At 42.6% G+C, this 22,152-nt stretch overlaps 1 protein-coding gene across 2 annotated transcripts in view; it reads left to right on the plus strand.

The window, feature by feature from the left end:
• Positions 1-549: 549 nt before the first annotated feature.
• The window catches only part of PARP11 (poly(ADP-ribose) polymerase family member 11), a 33,099-nt gene continuing 11,496 nt past the window's right edge, over positions 550-22,152 (plus strand). The window contains exons 1-6 of one of the 2 annotated variants that reach the window (XM_057703607.1): positions 550-745; positions 15,326-15,454; positions 16,323-16,443; positions 18,750-18,825; positions 21,823-21,895; positions 21,974-22,104. In XM_057703607.1, coding sequence (XP_057559590.1) covers positions 728-745; positions 15,326-15,454; positions 16,323-16,443; positions 18,750-18,825; positions 21,823-21,895; positions 21,974-22,104 — 548 coding nt within the window. In that variant the 5' untranslated portion in view covers positions 550-727. The remainder of the gene's footprint in view (positions 746-15,325; positions 15,455-16,322; positions 16,444-18,749; positions 18,826-21,822; positions 21,896-21,973; positions 22,105-22,152) is intronic. The other variant, XM_057703608.1, reaches the window with a different exon arrangement.

A 22,152-nucleotide genomic window follows, 5' to 3' on the forward strand; every position in this document is an offset into this window, starting at 1 on the left:
GACCATCCTGCACCTTTTAATTTTATCCAAATTACTTCTTACATTTTTCTCTAGACTCTAAGCTTCATGAGGGCTGCAAATGAGTCCCTCTTGTTCAATGCAGCACCGAGCACAGTGTCAGTGTCCGGCAAACAACCGCCACCCATTGAGCACTTACTGTATACCAAATACGGTGCCTTCAATGATCACACTACACTTTTAGATAGATACTATTATCACCTCCATCCTGAGTACGAGAAAACCCAGTCAGAAGCTTGTCCCACAGGCTATTAATGTCCAGGCCTGTCTACACTCCCTATACGGTGATCAATACATATCGGAGGTGATCAATAAATATCGAGGCTTAAGGATCACTTGGAGGGAACTTTGCAGAAGGGATGCAGCCCTGTAGTGTGGCTGGACTGGAATGCCTTTAACAAGCGAACTAACACCCGTACCCTCGCAGGCCCCGCCCACTCCGGGCCGAGGCCGGAAGGGAGCGGCAGGGGCGGGGCGAGCTTCCGGGGGGAGGGGCGGGGCCAGCGCTGGTTGGCCGGCCTCGGCCGGAAGTCGGGAGCTTCGAGGGAGTCCGAAGACGCCGGCTTGTGACAGGGAGGGGGAGCAGGAGGGCTGCGTGGAGGTTACCTCTGCGTCCCTTCGCTCCCCGGACCCTCGGAAAAAAACCAGCACCCCGGCCCCGCGGTCAGCCCCTTCCCTCAGGCTCTCTCCGCTCGATTTCACCACCGTTATGTGGGAAGCGAATCCGGTGAGTAGCCGGGCGGGACGGGGCGGACCGATGGGCGGGGTTGACGGGAGAGGGCGGGCGGGGTTCCCGGGAACTGCGCCCCCCCGAGCGTGCGGGCCGGCTGATGAGTTCCGGGGCCGCGAAGGCCCCGGCCCTGGCGGTTCAGGGAGCCGCCTTGCGAGCCGCGGAGACGGCCCGGTGGGTCCCCAGCGGCGTGCGGCTGTCCAGTCCCAGTGACTGATGTGGACTGACAGTGGTTTCTCCCCCCTTCTCCCTCCACCGTCTTTTTAAACTTAGCGTTTTGCTCTCTGGCTGGAGTTGCTGGCCTTCAAACCTGTGACTCTTCCTTAGGCTCAGGTGTCAGGTGTACCTCCTCCCCCCCCCCCCCCCCCCCCCAAAAAGCGAGAGGACTCGCCTCCCGGGTCCAGAATGGGCCTAAGGGGAACCGCCGGGGCTCCTTTTCCCTTCCTCGTGGACAGCCATTGAAAACTGGGGGGTCGAGCGTGTGTTCTAAGCCTCTAGGTGGTGAAGTTCTTAGATTTTGTTTTTTCCAGTGGACAGAACTGTTGACCTGGAGCTTTCCCACTGCAAGTCATGTGTCTCCCTCCTGTATTTGCATTGGGTCTGCATGTATTTTGGTTTACCTTGCTTTTGTACATTCATGTATTTAATATGCAGCCTTCAAAGAGTGGAATCCGTTTGCCGAGAGGATTCCATTGATCTCCTGTTTGAGGTGAAATCGCCTAGTAACACGGCAAATAGACACTATTTACGCCCTAGAGTTGACGTGGAAAATGGCAGAATCACGTATCAGAAAATTGTTGGCCTAAATATGTGCAACGACCCCGCGTGCTGAGATAACTTAGTAAATTTACTTTAATAGCCCTGTTTCCATATTGGCAGTAACTCCTTTGCTGTAATCAGTACTCCCCCCGGCCCCCATTCCTGGAATGTATTTCCAGCTAAGTTAGAGAGTTTGTCAGTAAATTCCCTTCTGTTTTTAAGTTTTTACCCAGTAGAAACTAGTCCGTTGGTCTGGATTTTTTGGGTGCGTATTGTGGTTTCATCCCAGGCTATTGTGTAATGAAGGTCATCCTCCAAGAGCCCCCCTTTTTTTTTTTGGTTCAAACATATAATTCTCTAATGTACGGCCACACCAGAGGAAAATAACTGCAGGTTTTGATTTTAGCAAAAATAATTTCAAATTGTGAGAAGGTGCTCTCTGCTTACATATTAAGTTTCACTGTCATCAATAAGTTTCATTTTCTGTTATTATACATGTGTATATGTGTGTTTGTGGTGTATTCAGTTTTTATTGGCAGTATTTCTCTTCCTGGTTTCTCCATAATAAACCCTTTAGTCACCCAAGTACACATCTTTCCCAAAGTCACATGTCTTAAATCCTTCATCATGTTATAAGCTCCACATGGGCAGAGATTTTTGTCTGTTTTGTTTACCACGATATCCACAGACTAGGGAACAGAGCCTGGCCTATAGTAGGCGCTCAGTAAATATCCTCTGAATTGACAGAAGTGATTGCAACAATACTAGAAAGAGTCCTTCGCTCCCACTGTTCATTCTCCCGCCATCCCATATACATGTGAATTGGCTGTTGGATCACTCGTGTACTTGTGGGGATTGTAAAGGCATGAATGAATATCTCATAGTCAACATTGTATCACTTCTTGGGAAGGAATGTTAGGTTTTCTCTGAAATGACCCTAATGATTTTTGCTTGATTTCATAGAGCAGGCTGACTTTTGTTGATAGGGGTGAACCTTCCACCTACAAGCACACATTCATCTTTTGACCCTTATCACATTGCTCTAATATGTCTTCATGCTCTGGTGCTTTTCTTACAGATGCTGTTTTTCTTCCTCTGAGCGTATAAATGCTGTTGATAAGGACAGTTTCATTTTGTAAAAATACAGTCAACATTCTGCATGTGCATTTCCTCTTGTAACTTGTTAGTTTCATTTAATAGAAGAGGCATCTGGATAGTCTGTCCAGCTGTGCTCATGGAATGAAAATTAATTTTAATGTTTCTCTAAGCCAAACACGACTGGGAAGGTTTAAAAAAAAATGCACAATGCATCCTAAAGATAAATACAGATGACTTTTGTATTACCCACCAATTTAAATTACTGTTTACCATTTCTTTCCATTGAATGATATAATAAATTCTACTTTGTGGAGGAAGGCCATAGTGAACTGCTTTAATTGAAGACTTCTGCTAGTTTCTCCCTGTATTTTTTTGGTAGCATTCATGACTTTGATATGCCACCAGTGATCTGCATATATACCTCCTCTTGCAAATATGCCTTCTGTGTGATACTGTATTCCACTCACAAGTGATTTGAGAAAATACTGCACTGACTCTGGCCATGGTAATGCTCAAAAGCAGCTGCCCCTTCCACGTGGAAAGTCTCCGTGACATGGTTTGAGTGTGGAAAATCATCTCTGAAATCGCGACATTTCCTTGGGTGAGGAAAACCCAAAATAAGATAACCAAGGAGCTATAATTAAACTCTATGTCAGTATACCATTTTATTTTCTTTTTCAAGATGGTTGTGAGGTCACTGATGATTCTATTCAAGGCTTTCACCAGCCAGGCTTCTTGAGGTCCCTGCTGAGGCTGAGCAGGTTGACAGAACAGCAGGCACTGAGTTCTGGTGTGAGCTCCTGGCACTTCTCCCCGCACCGGGCGGGAGGTACCCCTTGACTAATGTCCCCCAGTTTAGGAAAGTGGAAGAACCGTAGAAAGGAGTTGGAGGGGATGCCATCACCACCTGGACTCTGCATACCCTAACCTCACCCTGCCTTTTTCTGTCTCTTTGCCATCGTCTTATTCCTCTTTGCTGGAAATAGAGTAAGTATCAGCATTACATAGGAGGGAGTTTCAGCTTCTCTCTGATGACAGGAAGTGAAAAATGACAAACATTTGTTATAATAACAAATCACCTGCTGCAGTAATAGCACCTTACTTTGTAAAGAGTGATAAACCCTTCAGAATTCCTTTTCGCTTATTAATTCATATGGTTAGAACAATCTATTGAGTTAGCTAAAGGAGGAGGAAATGACTTTCCCAAGGTCACACAGGTGGGTGAGCCGCAGAGTTGTATTAACACCTGTGTCCCCTCTGCCTCCATCCTGCTGCTCGGTGGGAGCAGGGGTAACCTTTATAAATCGGTGCGGCTCTTTACCTGCTGAGCCTCCTTTTGCTCTATTTTATATTCGCCACTGCTTCCACACTCCCTTGGCACTGTGATTCTCTCCTTTCTCTGTCCAGCTTCTTGAGAGTACAGTCTTACCCTTTTTTGTCCTTCTTACTCAAACATCAGCTCCCCCCGCCCCGCCTCTGCCCCAACACCTGGCTGGCTAGGAGGACACTGAGAACTTTCAGATCACCACGCACAGCGGCCACCTGCACACCTCAGCCTCTTCTGTCTCCTTGCAACATTAATGCTACTGGAGGTGTTTCTCAAAACTCTCTATTTTTGGATTTCCTGGGACTGTATTCCTTTGGATTTCTTCTCCTTTCTATGATTTATCCTTGAATCATAATCTTGGCTTAGCTGTACTGCCTTCTACCCCTGAAATGTTCCACCTTCACCTTTTCCTTCTCTTGACACATCCTTTTTTGGTGAGCCCGAAGGCTTCAGATGTCACTCTAATGACTGTGCCTGCCCGATGTACAACTTTAGTTCTGACCCCCTTTCTGAACTGGGTGATGGACAGCTCTACTGGTTGTCCCTCTGAGAGTTCAAAGTCAGTGTGTCTAAACCCAACTGCCTGTCATTGAGTCATTATTTCACTCAGTCAGCAGATACTGAATAAGCAAAACACCATTCCAGGCACTAGGGAGGGACAGTGCAAACCTGGACCAAGCCAGAGTCTACCCTCATGGGCCTGGAGATACAGTTTCAGTGGAGACGGTGTTACCAGAGGGTGTCTGGGAGACCGGGAAGGTTTATTGAAGTAAGTTACCCTTAAGCTAGGTGTTGGAGTTACAGAAGTGGTCTTGTAGGAAGGACAAAGGAAGCAAAATGCCCAAAGCCCATGAAAGTGAGAGAGAAAATGTCCAGTACAGCTTGGGTGAAGGAGTGATGTGGAGAAAGTGCATGTCTGATGGTTGTCTCAGTGAGGACATCATGAGAGGATGAGGTTGGAGGGCTGTGGAGGGCAGCCACTGCCACTGACATCTGTGGGGTATCTCATCTTAGTAGGCAGTGCATTCTGTAGACATAGTTTCGGGCTGGAGGGGGACAGAGGTAGGATGTGTTCCTGGCGGTGAAGGTTCTAGAGGATGTAGTGTCTGTGAAGATGTGTTCCTAGGGTCAGCATACGCTCAGGGGTTCGTAACTGACAGCTTTGTTCTCTTGGCACTCTTTGTGGTTGTTCTAGCAGTGGGTTAGCTGAGCTTCCAGGGGAGTGTGATGTGCCAGTGTTTGGTGGTAGGGGCAGTGCTCAACAGACTATGGGGCCATCCGGTACCTTTGTGAGGTGGGCATTCAGGAATTATTGTCCTCTTGTTTAGTGATGGGACTAAGGCTCACAGTTGGGTGCACTTTCTGAATGAGGACAGCCAGGTTTTAAACCCCAGACTTTCTGGCTCCAGAACAGTCACTCTTCCCAGTCCAACTAAGCATATGGGATTTAAAGTGAGTAGAAAAGAACCTGTGGGGAGTGTCACGGGGAGTCAGAGGTAAAGGAAGGATTCCCGAGCTGCAGAAAACCTTGATGTTTTGTGACACGGACTCCCTTGTGTTTGGAACTTTTCTGGTGATGCAGCCCGTGAGCCAGAGCACAGAAATAACGCGGCCTTTCCTGGGTTGGCCTGGCAGGTGCCGCACGAGGCTGAGGGATGTATTGAATAGTTTTTGGTATCAGGGTCAGGGACACAGGCTGGAGCGCGTGTGTGTGGTTGAGGCCTGAAGGGTGGGGTGAGATGTTTGCCAGGTGTGACCTGCCCAGCCTGATGCTCAGTAGGATGCTGAGGCCTTTGGCTCATGCAGCTCCCTCTGTTAGAGAGTTAGACCTGCTTTGGAAATAATGTCTGAGGGCACTCATTTATTTACTTAGTACCTACTATGAGCCAGTCAGTTCTAAATCCCAGGGTTTACAGTGGTACGCAGAACAGAACAGGCTCAGCCCTCATGGGTTTGCAGTCTGTGCAAGGAGGCAGACATTAAGCCGATAATTATACAATAACATTGAACTCCTCTTGTAGTAGAAACTCTGAAAGAAAGAGTACAACAAAATGAGTAATAGGAGGAGCTAGTGCTGGACTCACAGATCAAGTCAGGCCACCCAGTGAAAGTTACTTCTACAGAATCTGAAGGATTGAGCAATGGTTAGCCAGGCACAGGCTGTGTGGGAGGTGAGGAGGGCTGTGCAAACAGCAGAAATAGCCTGAGCAAAGGCCCCGAGGCATAAAGGAGCTTGTGAGAGAAGCTATGCGTGGCTGGAGTGCGGTGAGCCAGCAGCGGGACCGGCAGGTAGGCAGGAACAGGCCATGAGTGGCTTTGTGGCACATGCTTAGGGTTTGGACTTTATCCTGGGAGGAGGGGGGGCCACCAAAGGGTTTTACACAGGAAGTGACATGAACGTATTTGTTTTTAAAAAGATCATTCTGGCTGCTATGTGGAAAATGAGTTATTTACTAGAGTGTGTGTGAGGCGGAATAATGGCCTGCCCAAGATATCCATGTCCTAGTCACTGGAAACTGTGGCTACGTCAGTTACAGAGCAAAGGGGAGCTAGGTTGCTGATCAGCCTACTACTGCTGTGGAGGTTATTTGGGTTATCCAGGTGGATCCAGTGGAATCACAAGGGTCCTTAAAAGTGGATGGAGACAGAAGTGAGTCAGAGGGGATGTGAGGATGGAAGGATAATCAAAGACAAACAGCATTGCTGGCTTTGGAGACGAAGTAAGGGAGCCATGAAGCAAGGAATGCAGTTAGCTTCTAGAAGCTGGAAAAGCAGGATATAGATTCCACCCCCTCCCCTCCCCCGACAGCCTCCAGACAGGAATCAGGCCCACCTAGGTTTTAGCCTGGGGAGTCTCACGTCAGACTTCAACAGAACTGTAAGATAAGAAATAGTGTTCTTTTAAGCCACTAGTTTGTTCCAGCAGCAATTGAAAACTTACACAGGGGGCATCAGAAGTGCTGTTGGAAGACACTGAGGAAGCTATAGTATAGTCCAGGCTGGGGGTGAGGGGGACATGGACTAAGTGAGGGGAGAGAGGAGTGGCTCAACCAGGCTGCACTTTGAGTGATGGAGGCTGGGTGTCTGGCACAGGCAGCCACGCAGAAGGGCCATTTTCACTGAGATGGGGAGATTGGGGAAGGGGAGGATGTGGAGGGAACCAGGAATTTGGTTTGGGGTCTGTGATAGGTTTGATGTGCCTGTGAGGCATTCAGGTAATAAAGAGGCAGGATAAGTGAGCTGAGCTCGGAGGAGAAGGCTGGGCTAGAAATTGCCATTTTTTGGCCTCAGCCTATGTAGAAAGATGGCTTTTAAAATCATGGGTGTAAGTGAGGTCCCTAGGACAGTGTTTCTCAAATTTTCAGCACCCATGTAGATCACCAATTTTAAATTATAAAACAATATTTTAAAAATGAATAGTGTTTTTGTTGTTAAAAAGATGATATTTTTGCAGCCTCTTACAAAGTATGTGACTTGATAGGTAGCTTGAGATGTAGGTTAGACCTAGACATTTGGATTTTTTTACCCTATATTTCTATTAAATTAGGAAATCCCATGCTGTAATTATAGATTGTCAAAATTTGCAATCAGTGTTTGCTGACCCTGTTAGATGTTTTAGAATACCAAGATAAAACACACACTGAGAAATTATGGGACTTCAGGGACTATTCGTAGTCCCTGAAGGCTGTTCCCAGTGCTCTGTGAGTTGCCAAATTGACACCCTTATAATATTAAATAACTGTAGAAGTGGATGTCCAACCAGCTGGAATGTTTAGAAGGTGAGAGCAGATGGATTCTGTGACTACTTCAGTCTCTGGAAAGTACCTGTTCATGTTTGCTTGTAACGTTGGCTGTGTTCTTTATATATCCACAGTAATAAAGTCAGTCTCACTCTCTGATGAGCAGAGAAAACCATCAGATTCCGGGAGGAAATCACAGCCTAGCAGTTGAGCCATTTGCAGCATAGTTTGGTGACTTCGAGAAATCTGGTATCTTATTCTCAGCATTAAAATTTGGGGTAGTTTGGCCTTGAAATAGTAGGTTTAGGTTATTTATGATGCTGACTGTATTTCAGCAGGCTATCCAATTCAGCCAGGTCTCTGGAAATCAAGAATGACCATTGGTATTATCAGCATCATGAAGAAGCGTTTTTTATCTCATCCCTCCTTTCAGAAACTCTTGTCTTCACTTTTGTCCTCGGACTCCAGTAAACCCGGGTGGGAAGAGTAATCTAGCAAACACTGCCATTTCGTTCCTCAGCATCTGAGAGTACGTGCTCTGAGTCATTGAGATTTGCTGGTACTCAGTTTTCACTGTTTCCTTTCACACTCAGTTACCATCAGGGCCGCACTGTTGCCTTCTGACTATCCCAGATGTTTCAGACATCTTTTAGGAACCCAGCTGCCCCATTCCTTGCTGTTCATATAGCTCGCTCTCTCAGTTTTGAATGGATTGTATCTTTTTCAGCCCATGTCAGAGCTCACAAAAGTATCATCGCCTGAATGAAAACTGACTTTCCTTGTACCATGAGCTTCCACCCATAAGCAGAACAAAAAGTTGTGGAGTACTTCTGCCCCGTTACATACCACATATACTGCAAGAACAGATTCGTATTTTTGCTCAAGTTGTTTGTTCAATTTTAAAACTAAATACATGTTGAAACACTCAAGTGATAATAATTGCTTTTCTAAATCATGTGCCATTGATAAGATGTGACTTCCAACAGAGTCATTTAATAAAGAAATTTTGTCAATAGCTTGTTTTTTGGGGGGTTTTTTTGTTTTACTTTTTTGGTCACAATAAATTGGGCATTAAGTTTGGATTGACAGCTTCTCAGCAATATCAAGACTTTTACCTGTTTTAAGTGGATAATACCTCTTTAGTCTTGGTCTCTTCTCTATCCTTATCAACAAAGCAAATTGATTTGGGGCTCTGTTTGAAAATTATGTGAAAATTTATTTGGTTTTACACCATTGTTTTTGCTGAACACTAGCTGATATGAACTGGTTAACACAGACTGAACATAATGAGATGTTATAGTGAGTTGGTAACTTTAAAGAAAACAAAAGGATTTTTGTGAAAATTGTTATTAATTTTATACTTCAACTTTGCAAATTGTATGTGATCAAATTTCTTTCATTACTTTCTTTCTCTGAAAAATGCCTTTGAACTACTTCCTAATTCTTGAGGACCGTGTTTTAAAGATGCTGAGAAAGACAAAAACGGGCTGAGACTAAGCTCCAGGAACCCTAGAAGTTATAGGCTGAACAGAAGTGAAGTTGCAAAGGATTGATAATTTGTGGCCAGAAATCTAAGATGATCTGGAGAGTGTGATTTAATGGAAACTGAGAAAAAAAGTAATTCAGGACAATGGGTAAACTGTGAAATGTTACTGAGAGGTCAAATAAGATAAGATTTGATATAAGTACATAGGATTTAGTAATATGAAGCTCATTGGAGATCCTAGCAAGTACTTCCGTGTGTGTGTGTGTGTGTGTGTGTGTGTGTGTGTGTGTGTCTGTGTATGTGAGAGAGAGAGAGGGAGGGAGGGAGAGAGAGATGATGGTGGGAGATCCTGGCCCAGAAGCTAGAAAAGCTAAATTAGAGTGGGTTTTAGTGTGCATGGAAGCTGAAGAAATAAACATAATGTGTGTAGACACACAAAGAGTTATAATTAATAAGCCACCAAGGGAGATAAAGTGGAATTCCAAAAGTACTCAACCCAAAAGAAGATAGAAAAAGATGGAAAAGGGAGCAAAGAACAGATGGGACAAAGCAAGATGATAAACTTAAACCTAACCGTTATCAATAATCATACCAAAATAAATGCTCTAAACACCCCAATTAGAAGACAGATTGTTAGATTGGATTAAAAAGCGAGACCCAACTTTAAGTTGTCTACAGGCAACACACGTTGAATATAAAGACACAAGTAGGATAAAACTAAATGGAAAGAGATATACAGTGCTAACACTAGTTGAGAGAAAGCTTGAGTGGTATATTAACAGTAAAGTTCATTTCAGAGATAATGATATTATTAGCAATAAAGAATGTCATTTCCTAATGAGAAAGAGGTCGGTTAATCAGTAACAATGCTAAACATTTATACACCTAATAATAGAGTGTCAAGATACATGAAGGAAAACTAATAGAACTGTAAGGAGAAATAGGCAAATCCCATTATAGTTGGAGATTTTAATATTCCTGTCTCAATAATTGATAGAATTAGTAGATAGAAAGGAGCAAGGATAAAGAAGACTTGCCCATTATCAGCCAACCAGACCTAATTGATAGTTGTAGACCATGACACCCCAACAACAGCTGAGTACACATTTTTTTCAACTACACAAAGAGAACACTTAACAAGATAGACCATATTCTGGGCCGTAAAAGGAGTCTCAATACATTTAAAAGAATTCAGGTAATACAAAGTACACTATCTGATTTAAAATGGAATTAAGTTAGAATTCAATAAAAGAAAGATCTGTAAAATTCTCAAGTATAGGTAAATAAATAGCACACCTTAAAATAACCCATTGATCAAAAAAATAAAAAGGGAAAATAGAATATGTGAGAACATATCAAATTTTCGGTATGCTGCTAAAACAGTACTTCGAGGGAAATTTATAGCTATACTGATGCTTATATCAAAAAAGAAGAAATGTAACAAATCAATGACCACAGCGTCCTCCTTAAGAAATGAGAAAAAGAAGAGCAAATTAAACTCAAACAGGAATGAAGAAAGAGAGTTTAGAGTGAAAAATCACTAAAATGAAAACCAATAGAGAAAATCAATGCAACTGAAAGAAAAAAGAAAAAGAGGGAATGCAAATTACCAATATTGAGAAAGAGAGAGAGAATATTACTACATAGTCTACAAAGATCAGAGGATAATAAGGGAATGTTGTGACAGCTGAGATGAAATGGACTTACCCTCTTTAGGACACAAACTACCAAAGCTTCCTCAAGACGAATTTAAATTTAAAGAAAAAGCCTACCCACAAAGAAAACTGTAGGTATCAGCAGTGTGATTTATGGTGAGTTCCTTCTCTTGGGAGATCTGGAACTTCAGCAGCTGAGGGCCTTCACGCAGGTGGTATATGCTTATGTGACCAACTCCAAATAAAAATCCTGGACACCTAGGCTCAGGTGAGCACCCCTGATTGGCAACACTTTGCACTTGTCACACATGATTGCTGGGAGAATTGTGTGTCCTATGTGACTCCAGTGGGAGGGGACACCTGGAAGCTTGTGCATGGTTTCCTCTGGATTTCATCCCATCCACTTTACCCCCTGTGTTTTTTTCACTCTGTATACTTTTACTGTAATAAATTGTAATCATGAATAGAACAGTTTCTGAGTCCTGTGAGTTCTTCTCTTGTGAACCAGAGGGTGATCTTGGGGACCCCTGATATAAGGGACATCTGCAAAATACCCATATCTAATATCAGACTTAGTAGTCAAAGACCAAATGCTTCCCCACTAAGATCAGGATCAAGGAAATGATGTCTGTTCTTTATTCAGCATAGTACTGGATGTTATAACCAGTGCAATAAGGCATGAAAAAGAATAACAGGCATCTGTATGCTAGAAGAAAGAAGTAAAGCTGTCTGTCTGTCTGTCTGTCTGTCTATCTAATTTTCTAATAGAAAATCTGATTAAATGTCCAGAAATCTCCTAGAACTAATAAGTGAGTTTAGTAAGGTTGCTGGATATAGGAACCATATGCAAAATTCATTGTATCACTATATACTAGCAACATTCAATCAGAAATTGAAATTGAAAATGCAATGCCATTTACAATAGTATCAAAAATGTGAAATACACAGTCATGAATCTTGCATAAATGATGTGCAGGACTGTACACTAAAAACTATAAAACATTATTGAAGACAGTTAAGACCTAAATAAGTCAAGAGATATACCTCATTCATAGGTTGGAATACTCAATATTATTGAGATGCCAGTTCTTCCAAATAGGTCACTATTCAATCCCAGTCAAAATTGAAAGGACCCAGACTAGCCAAAGAAGTTCTGAAAAAGAACAAATTTGGAGCACTAACACTGTCTAATTTAAAGATTCAGTGTAAAACTACAATACTCAAAACAGTGTAGCACTGGTATCAAGATAGAGAAAATGATTATTAGAACAGAATGGAGGGCCCAGAAGTAGGCCCAGAAACATATAGACAACTGATTTTTTTTTTTTTAATAAAAGTAAGACTTAGTGTAGAAAGGACAGTTCACTCAGTGTTTGATCAGAGCTTATGTTTAAGCCCCTGTGCCAGTGAGGCTCCCCTTGCCTCCATGTCGATGGGTCTCTGTGCAGCCTTGAAAGTGTCACACGACCTGCTCTGACCACTTGCTCCTGGGTGGATTCAGCCTAGAGCTCATGCAGAGCCTTCCCAACTCCCACTGTTGACTCCAGTCCCAGGAGGGCTCTTTTTGGCTGTCCCCGGTTGTCTATATTAAATTTCTGCCTACCCTACCATTCTGCTTGTATCAGAGCTTTGGGCTGCTTTTTAATTGTTTTTCATCAAAGGTTTCCACTTTTTTCCATAATGCTCTTAGGCGTGAGGTTCTCTACTCTCCATGTAGAGTCAGTCCCCTCAGGCAGACTCCTGGATCTCTTTGTCCTTAGGGTGTGCCTTTCCCCCTCACAGTAGAACTCCTGAACCCCGTGTCACTGCGCCTGGAGCTGGAGGTGGGAGCCCACACTTCCCAGAGTGACACTCTGCTCTGAGTGGGCACTTGGGCAGGAGGGGTGGTGGCAGCCCCTGGTCCCCTTGACTTACTCCTCCTGCCATGAAATCTCTATCCTAGGAACCACGCTCTACCTGGGTGGGAGAAATCAGGGCCCAGTATTCACTGCCAGCTGGGCCTGGACTGGAGCTTCCACCAAATAAGTGGGGACCAGGTAGGGAAAAGGAGATAGGTCCTCTGTGTTGCCTGTTCGGAGTAGACCTTCTGCACATGGGGGCAGCCTGCACCTTCTGGGGTGAAATAGCCCCAGACTGGGAGCTGGAGGAAAAGGGAGTCCCTGTCTTCTCTGCAACACAGAGCAGGTGGGGTGAGGGTGATGGAGCAGACCTTGGCTCAAATGCCAGACTCTTGCCTGTTCTGAGATTTAGTAGATTTTATTGAATCAATATTTCTCTTTTTGCTATATGCTCTTAAGACAGTTTCCAGAGATTTTAAATGTTGTTGTTCTTTTAAATATGTTCACCAGTTAAAATGCAGTTTTGGTGGAGAGAGGGTCCACTACACTCCTCACTGTCATTCCAAAAGTTCCACCCTAATTTTTAAGCTTTCAATATCCAGTTTTGAACCTTCTTCCTATAAGACAGAAGGAAGTTTTCATTACCAGCTATTATGGTGTTATGTCTGTACTAACAAAATAAATTATTTTGTTTATTTTAATAAGCTCATCAGAAAGGTTTTAAGCAATCTGGAAGGTGGCGTTATTTTTCTCCCATAGACTAAGATTTTGACGTTAAACTCATCTTCCACCCAGCCTTTCAATTTGATGATCCAGATTGATTGCTCCCAGACTCCATAAATATTCTGGTTGGAAGAGCTAGCATTGTAGACAGGTTCCACCAGCATACCCATCGCACTTGAAAATTTACAAAACGCTTTTCCACTTTATACTAGCTTTTTTTCCCCTTCTTAACCTGATGTGCAGAAAGTATCATTGTCTGCCAATTAAAAACCAGAAAAGCAAGGCAGAGTATGGTGTCATGGCTAATCTAATTCACTCCACCAATATTTCTTCACTGCCCTTTCTCTAGTGGGCAACTGACATACACTTGTTTTGTTGCCTGTAAATGTGTTCTAACTAGATCCATTACTGCTGTGGTTGCAGTATTTTAAAGTTACTCATGAAGCTCAACTTAACTCTTTGAGCCTAATTATACAAGGTAGCCATTCCTTTGAAGGATGAACTTGTAGAAAACCTAAGAGTTAGTCTTATGAACTGAGTCTTTGGAAAGAAAGCCATAGCATCTTTGAAGTGGAAGCAGTCACATTCAGTTTTGGCTCCAGAGGAGAGAAGGACCAACTGTCCGTGTAGGAAAAGGAGGCACGGGGCCAGCAGCTTAGGGAAGAGCTGACGCTCTGAAGGCCTCGGGTGTTTCTAGAATCTTCTTTGAACTGCCAGCTCCGTGATTCTAGACAACATAGTTGTGTCTTCTCTGCTTTGGTTTTTTCCCTAATGTTAATTGGAGAATAATAACTTCTGTGCCTTGGGATGTGGAGGAAAAAATTGATGTAAACTGACTAGGAATTTTATAAAATTTGAAGCGCTTTAGGTAGGGCAGTTGTACCTGTCTGTGGTGCTGCCCTCTCCGCCTGGGGATGAATATGAGATGAGTCTGTCCTGCCGCTGCCCCTCCCTGCCCCCACGAGCTGCTTATGACAGGACGCTCTGCAAGGACTTCTGTGAAGCACGTCAGACTTTTTCTGTGTTTGCACATATACAGATCTACACACATACGTATACAGACACATACACAAACATTCATGTGGGTAAATATAGATGTATTTTTTATTAAAATTGTAGCATACTCTTTCCATTTATCGTAACCTTTGTAGTCAACACTATATATTATAAACATCTTTCCATGCCACTAAATGAAATGTGAATATTTATTTGGCCACACCGAGCAGCTTGCAGGATCTTAGTTCCCCAACCAGGGATGGAACCCAGGCCCTGGCAGTGAGAGTGCCGAGTCCTAACCACTGGACCGCCAGGGAATTCCCCAAATATGAATATTTAAAACAAAAATCAGATGTATTTGGTCTTAGCTGGTTGTGATAGCGTGGCTCCTTTTGACCAAACACATGAACATATGCTAAGACAGAAATTTGTTGGCAGTAAACTGAGACTCTGGAGTGCTCATAGGTGCTGATACAGTTACTGAAGTGGTTGTATGGGCATCGATGTATCCATCTGAGTGTCTGATTATCTTATTTGTTAAGCATGATATTCAACATTTTTAAAAATAAAGAGCAAAATTTTTAATCAGATCATGGACAGTGTAAACAAAAAATTAAATTTGTGGTTTATTTCATAATCCCAAACTGAATCTTTCATTTTTCGTTCTAAACAGTCCGCTATGGAATTTTTCTTATAAGTGATTAACCCCAAACCCCCCAATCGTTCCTTTAGCAGTTGCTGCTAAAAAACTGGAACTTTATGTCCAAGAAAGATGTGCAAATGTGATGTTTAACATTTTACAATGTTTATCTTCAGAGCCAATATGGGAGGTAGAGTACTGTTCGTCAGCATCATTGTGGGAATGTAGCTCTTTGTGAGAAGAAAGACAATGTGTAAAGAGAACATTGGTTATTAAGAAGGCGATTTCTTCCTCTCCCTCTTTCCGGCATTTCAGGAGATGTTTCACAAAGCGGAAGAATTCTTATCCAAGACGACAGACAGCGAGGTGGATGAGATGGACACGTCAGACACTCAGTGGGGCTGGTTTTACCTGGCAGAATGCGGCAAGTGGCACATGTTTCAGGTAGCGCACCCCGGGTGGGGCAGGCGGGCTTTAGACTCACGGAGCATCATCGTGCCGGTGTGAAAACTGAGTACAAGCAGCACCTGAAAGAAATGAAACCTCAGGGAAATCAGAGCAGAACTAAAAGAAAAATCAGAAAGTCTTCCGGTCCTTTTCCTTTCCTCAGGTTTTCACGATGTTTATTTAGCAGAAACTGTGTTTTCTGTGTGTCCGGAGGGTGAGCGTGACTGAGGGGTGCATGGTCTCCGCGTGTGTGAGCAAGGCCAGGCCTGGCTTGGTGGACAAAGGGACAGGGGAGCGACCAAGCCCGTCTTAAACGCCTCTGTGCTCCCAGTGTTAGGTTAGGGGGTGTGGAGGTGTGTTCTGCTCCAGCCTCACAGCAGCCCAAAAGCAGATGCTAACACTGTCTTACAGCCAAAGACAGGGAAACCTAGAACTCAGTTAATGTAACTGGTCCCAAGGCACACAGCTAGTTAAGTGTTGAGCTGAGACCTGAACCCATACTCAAAAGCTTGTGGTTTTTTTTGGTTTGTTTGGTTTTGTTTTGTTTTTTTTCTTACATGGCTACTTAAAGAAGATTTGATTTGAGCCACTTAGGATGTATGATTTTGGCAATAATTTGGAAACATTGTAATACTTTGGGAAAAGGCCTTATAACCAGTTGTTGAAGTTTCTTTGCTGGAAATCCTTAAGCCATTTTCCACATGCTGTCTTAGCTGTGATTCTCCCCGTGTATTGGGAACTAGAACAGGTGATTAGTAAGTTTCCTCTGTCCCTCCATTCTCTGTCTCTGTCCCCCAGTACCACCCCTGTGGCCAAGCCATTCCTGTGAACAGCTGGTAAATGAACTTTCTGGTTTGTCTTAAAGCCGGATACCAACATTCAGTGTTCAGTTAGCAGTGAAGATATCGAAAAAAGCTTCAAAGCAAACCCTTGTGGCTCCATTTCTTTTACTACTTCCAAATTCAGCTACAAGATAGACTTTTCAGGTATGTTTTTTTCCCTAATAGTTGTGTGTTCTTAGTATGTTGATATGGTGAAACCTACAGTTCTGAAAATCAGGATTAGTTGATATATTTGCAAACAGCAAAGTAAATCCTTTTCGTAACACATACAAATACCTCTACAAAAATTCAAGATTTAAAATCTTTTTGAGCAACATTGCCTTTTATAAAGGTTCTTTATATGCTTATAGATACTAATGTGTATGGAGATGGTCATGTATTTTGAGTTCATGTAATGCTTCTCTTCTAAGGAACACAAAACCCCTCTAAGCCATTGTTTTACTGATTATCCGTTCAGTCTTTTGAAATAGGGTCATTCAGATATTTTAAGAATCAGAGAGGTTACGTGCAAAGTCATAGGTAGCTGGTTTTATTTTTAAGACCAAAGTTCAGCTGAATGACCCATCTCTTGGTGTGTTTCCTAGAAAACTACTCTTCAGTGGACATTGCCTTCTGCCACTTTCTGAGTTCGTTGACTCTTTCACAGATTAGCCAGCTAATCTGGAAATCAGCCCCACTTTGGATTTCATCCATGATACATGGGCGTGTTTTTAGGAATCCCATGAAAAACCTGTTGGACTCACCCTGCAGTTTCAAGCTGCCCACCTCAGCTGCTTACTGCTTAGAGGCAAACAAGACCTAGAGGGGGAGGCTTTCTTAACAAAAGTGCTTCTGGGCTGCCACACAGCTCGGTCCTCTAGATGTTCTTTCCCATGTTGTGTGAGTAGAGTCCTTATGAGAGAATTAGTGCTGTGCTGTGGTGAGGCAGGGTGTTGAAACCCTAAGAGATTCCCTTGGAGGAGCCAAGGCCCAGACACGCTGAAGGAGATCTGTCCACTAAGATGTTGACACAACTCAATCTCTAATGACTGTTGTGCCCCCAGAGTTGGGTTTTTTTTTTTAAATCAAGAGTTAAAGGCATTAGATCCTTAATCCTGACTAAGCATAACATTTTTTATGCCATTAGGGAAATAGGCTGCCTTTAAGGGGGCCTTACATTTGTCTTAGAGGCTGTCGGTAGACACTTAGTCTTGTGTACACCTGTCAGTTTTGAAGCCACACGGAGACATCACCACGTGCAGACATCAAGCTTCACATAGAGGATGGAGTTTGTCAAAGCTTTTGGTAGGTGGTCCAGCAAGCCACATTTTCTGAAAGAATATTTCCTAGTAAACTATATTTTTTGGAAGCTTTATCTCAGACCGTGCAGTTTGTTTTAAAAAGTCTTTATAAAAAAATAGGAGTCATATACAATAATGCAAGCTCCCACCCTCTATGTAATGATGCTGTTCTAGAGGTATAGGTATTAGCATTTACTGTGTACCATTAGCAGAATTAGCCCCAACTGTTCTGCCACAAGCCAGCTCAGTTTCTCTATAAAAATGGTGAGAAGTAAACTCACAACGAGGTAGTGTAAAAAGAACGCATCACAGGCTTCACTCCATGTGCTGGGACCTTTCTTTCTCCTTCACACAGTGGTCAGGCCAGTGTGTGCAGAGTCTAGGAGAATATGGAACACACTTCACACAGCATGGCCTGGATGGGTGAAGCCCTTCATTTTGGAGTGGGATGATGCCAGTTAGACAAGGTCAACTGAGGAGAATCTCACATTAAGACTTAGCACCTAACTTTGTGGGAATGAAGAGGTGGACCTAGTAACTATTGCCACAGCTGAGGAACAGAGGAAAGAAGAAAATGATACTTTAGTTAGTGCATTAGTCTTATATCACTAGACTCTCTCGTATAAGTCTATGTTGAGTCTAGCTAGGTTTTCTATTTTTTTTTTTTTTTTGGTTTAGATGTATAATTTAAAGAGAAGGCAAGACATGTACACATTTTTGAAACTCTGAATTGTACAAGTTTTATCATGGTAATGTATCTTTTTTATCATTTCCGAAATTTTTGGAGAAATCAAAGTAACAATTTTTCACTTATGAAGCCAACCAGAAGATTCAGTACTGTAGTTTCTTTCTCTTTCTAGAACTCTTAATTTTCCTAAGTTGAGAACTCTCCTGTGTTCAGGTCAGTTTAACGCAGGTACAATGCAGAAAGGTACCGAGCCATGGATGAGGTTAGCTTCCTCCTGTGTGAGCTTAGATCAAGCAATGGCGCTGCTTTGACGCCATGGTAAACAGACGTATAGTCACGTATCCCTCGTGTGCTGTGCTCGGCAGCTACTCCCAAAGCTCCATGAGTCCTGACCGTCTTGTAGTGTGGCTACAAGTCTTTGTGACAGTTTACAGCACCATGGGTTTCTATGACTTATCTAACATCTTTGTCTTTTTGCACAGCAATGAAGCAGATGAATCTCACCACTGGAAAACAGCGCTTAATAAAAAGAGCCCCCTTTTCTATCAGTGCTTTCAGGTATTGTGGAGAGAATGGGGTGGAAAGAAAGAGTGGGCTTTTTCTTTCTCTCTTCTTCCTTAGTATTTGACAGAAGAACAGATAGACTGAAAATGTTTTGGTAGGTTTTTTAATAATCTTAACATTGATCTTTTCTCTACTGAATTTCACATTCATTGGTGCAAGAGCAGTATTGGTGTTTTCTGCTGGCATTTCCTTTCCTGTCCTCCCTTCCATTTCCCCTTATATATTTGTCGTTTTCAATTCTTTAAAGCACTTTGCAGAGTAGTTACAAAATGGTTTATGCTCTCTGCTGTGAAGCTTTAAAATAACCTACTGAGAGGTAAGTTTGTATTAGCTTGGAAAGACTCTCACGGGACCAGACCATCCAGTTATTTGGGCCATAAATCCTAGGCCATTACCCACTTTGTCCTCACCTCCACTGAACCCCACTGGGCAACTCCTAGAAGTAATTTCAAATCTGTAGTCATTAAAGGGGACCTGAGAAGATGGGAGTGCTTGGGACAAGGGCACAGCTGCCTGCTGTCTGTCTCCTGCTGTCTGTAGCTGGGAAAGAGAGGTATAAATGCCAGAAGAGAATAAATATTTGTTATTCACAAGAATGGAGTTGAAGGGAAAAATACTAGAGCATGTCTCCTGTTTTCCAGAATGATTCCTCAATCAATTATTGAGATTCCTGTTGTTCAAAGAATTTAAAATGAAACAAAAAAATGCTAACGTGAATTGTAGGAGATGCCCATTTGCCCCTTCCAAGGAGGTATTTTGAAAGGATTAAAGATAAAGTTTCTATCAGTTTGCTTCTTGAGACTTTTGGCTTACATTTTAGGATCATGATATAAAAGTTATTCAAATACTTATATAAAGAATGCTCTAGTGCTTCTCTGGAAGGGAGAGAATCTTACTTCCTTACCAGCTACAGCATATCCTCATTCTTAAGCACAAGGAATTTAATAAAGGAATTCCTTATCTTCAAAGCGTATGTAATCTGGGAGAAAAAGAGACATAATAATGGCAAGTGTTATTGTAATTGTATGTTATTATATCTGGTATCCTTTGGTGGGGAGAAGCACATAATGGGGTCAAGCACTTTGTTCTCTCACAGACTATACAAGCCATAGAACAAAGATAGGAGAGGGAGAGAATTAACCAGAATGGAGGACAAAAAGCAAGATAATAAAAGAGGAAGAACAGTTAGGTAGGATACAGAAGAGTGATGAAGATGAGGCGGTATTGATAAAGAAATGTTTATTTATTGCAGGAATTTATCAAGCATTTATGACATACAAAGCAAATAGTACATTTCCTATTGGCAAGGAAATTACAATTAATTAAGGCTACAAACATTAAACAAATAAACAAAAACTTTTCCATATCTGAAAGATACTTCAGGCAAAGTAAAAAAAACAACAAAAAAAACAAAAACAAAGAAAACCTGGGAAAGGTATTGTTACTCAGTATCACAGTCAAAGAGTTCATCTCTGTAGTACACGAAGTACTTTTAGAAATCTCTAAATAGAAGACCAACAGCCCCTTAGAAGAATGAGCAAAGAATTTGAACAGTTCATGGAACCTCACTCATAATAAGAAATACAAATTATACTAGATTACTTCTTACTATCAGATTGACAGAAATTCTGAAGTTTGATAGCACACGTCTTTGGAGAGGCTGTTGTCAAGTAGGCGTTCTCTACATTTCTGGTGGGAGTGTCAGTGAGTATAGCCTTCGAGGAGAGCACTTCGGCAGTAGCTGTCAAAATCCGGAATAAATATATTCTTTGACCCAGAAATGCCACTTCAAAGATGTTATCCTAAAAATTGACAAGTGGCTATGTACAATGACAAAGGGGCATACTTGTTCTTTACAGCATCCTTAACAGTAGCAAAGAGGTGAAAAAGGCTAAATGTCACCAGTAGGGGACGTGTGTCCATGCCACGGGATGCTGTGCATTTGTGCAGTAGAGCACGCGCCTTCACCCTCCAGTTTCCACTGAGTGGCTGCCCTGTGCCGGGCTCAGTGCTAGCACGCTCTCTATATACTGATATGGACGGATCTCTAAGAACATAGTGAAAAAAAAAAATAGAGCAACTGCAAAAGACACATGAGCGTGCCACCACTTGTGTGTGTGTGTTAACTTAAAGAGTTCTGGAAGAATACCCAAGAGGCTAACAACAGTGATTACTTGGAGTGGAGGTGAGAGGTGAGAACTCAGACCAAGGACTGGAGTGGGAGGGAAACCAACCACTGTTCACCTTTTTGTACCTATGTGTCTTTAAATCACATGATCATGTGATCTTCCCAAAGTTAAAATGAGTTAAAAAAATAAGCTGAAGATAGGCCTGAAGTGTATGAATTTCTTCCGTCACCTCTCGTCACCAGAAAGGATTCACGTATCAGTTACAGCCTTTTGCCATCAGGCTCCCCAAGGTGATTGTCGTTTTCTGTGTTTACATCCAATGGCTTGAACACGGTGCAGAGGTGTCCAGAGCTTTACTGGCTGCTGCGTTGAGTGAGGGAATAGTGGGCGCTAAAGAGAGAGGGTTTAGGCTTGAGTTAGATCTTGAAGGACGGTGAACATATGGCCGAGGGTGTTGGATGGCATTTAAGAGGCAGTATAAATTTGTTGAAGAGGTTTTTTTTTTAAATCAAGAATTTGATTTTCTTCTTAGAAATTCTTTTTCTTCGCCTAAAATCTTCCTACGTTTAAAGGAAATTATGGAAAAGTCAGAAAAACAAGACCGAATTAAACAACTGTTTTTGAAATTTTAATGTTATATAGACGTTTCCCATCAGGTTTCTAAAACCAATTCAGCCCCTAAAAAGTTGTACACAGGCAGATATTCAATGAACTGTTTTAAAATAAAGAAACCAAGGACTACACTTAATTGCACTTGTCACAGTACCTCAGCATGAAAGTTTAGTTTGGGAGAAAACATCTAAATCATAGACAGTGGTTCTAATCAGCTTCTAACATTTGGTTTTGTCTTTTCTACGCGCAGTTACATCTGTGAGAATGAGGCCATCCCCATGCCGCCCCACTGGGAGAACGTGAATACCGAGCTGCCCTATCAGGTGAGAGCAGCACTGAGGACTGCAGGCGGGCGAGGCTGGAAAGGACCCCAGTAAAACTGTGCAAACTTCTCTTTGCAGCTCATTCCTTTGCACAATCAGACACATGAATACAATGAAGTTGCTAGTCTCTTTGGGAAAACAATGGATCGCAACAGAATTAAAAGAATTCAGAGAATTCAAAACCTAGACTTGTGGGAGTTCTTTTGCAGGTGAGACAGTTTCTCCTCTGAACCCCCTCCTTGGCCTCAGAGACAGCG

This window comes from Hippopotamus amphibius, chromosome 12 (genome assembly GCF_030028045.1).
Source record: "Hippopotamus amphibius kiboko isolate mHipAmp2 chromosome 12, mHipAmp2.hap2, whole genome shotgun sequence".
In the NCBI taxonomy this organism is placed as follows: Eukaryota; Metazoa; Chordata; class Mammalia; order Artiodactyla; family Hippopotamidae; genus Hippopotamus; species Hippopotamus amphibius.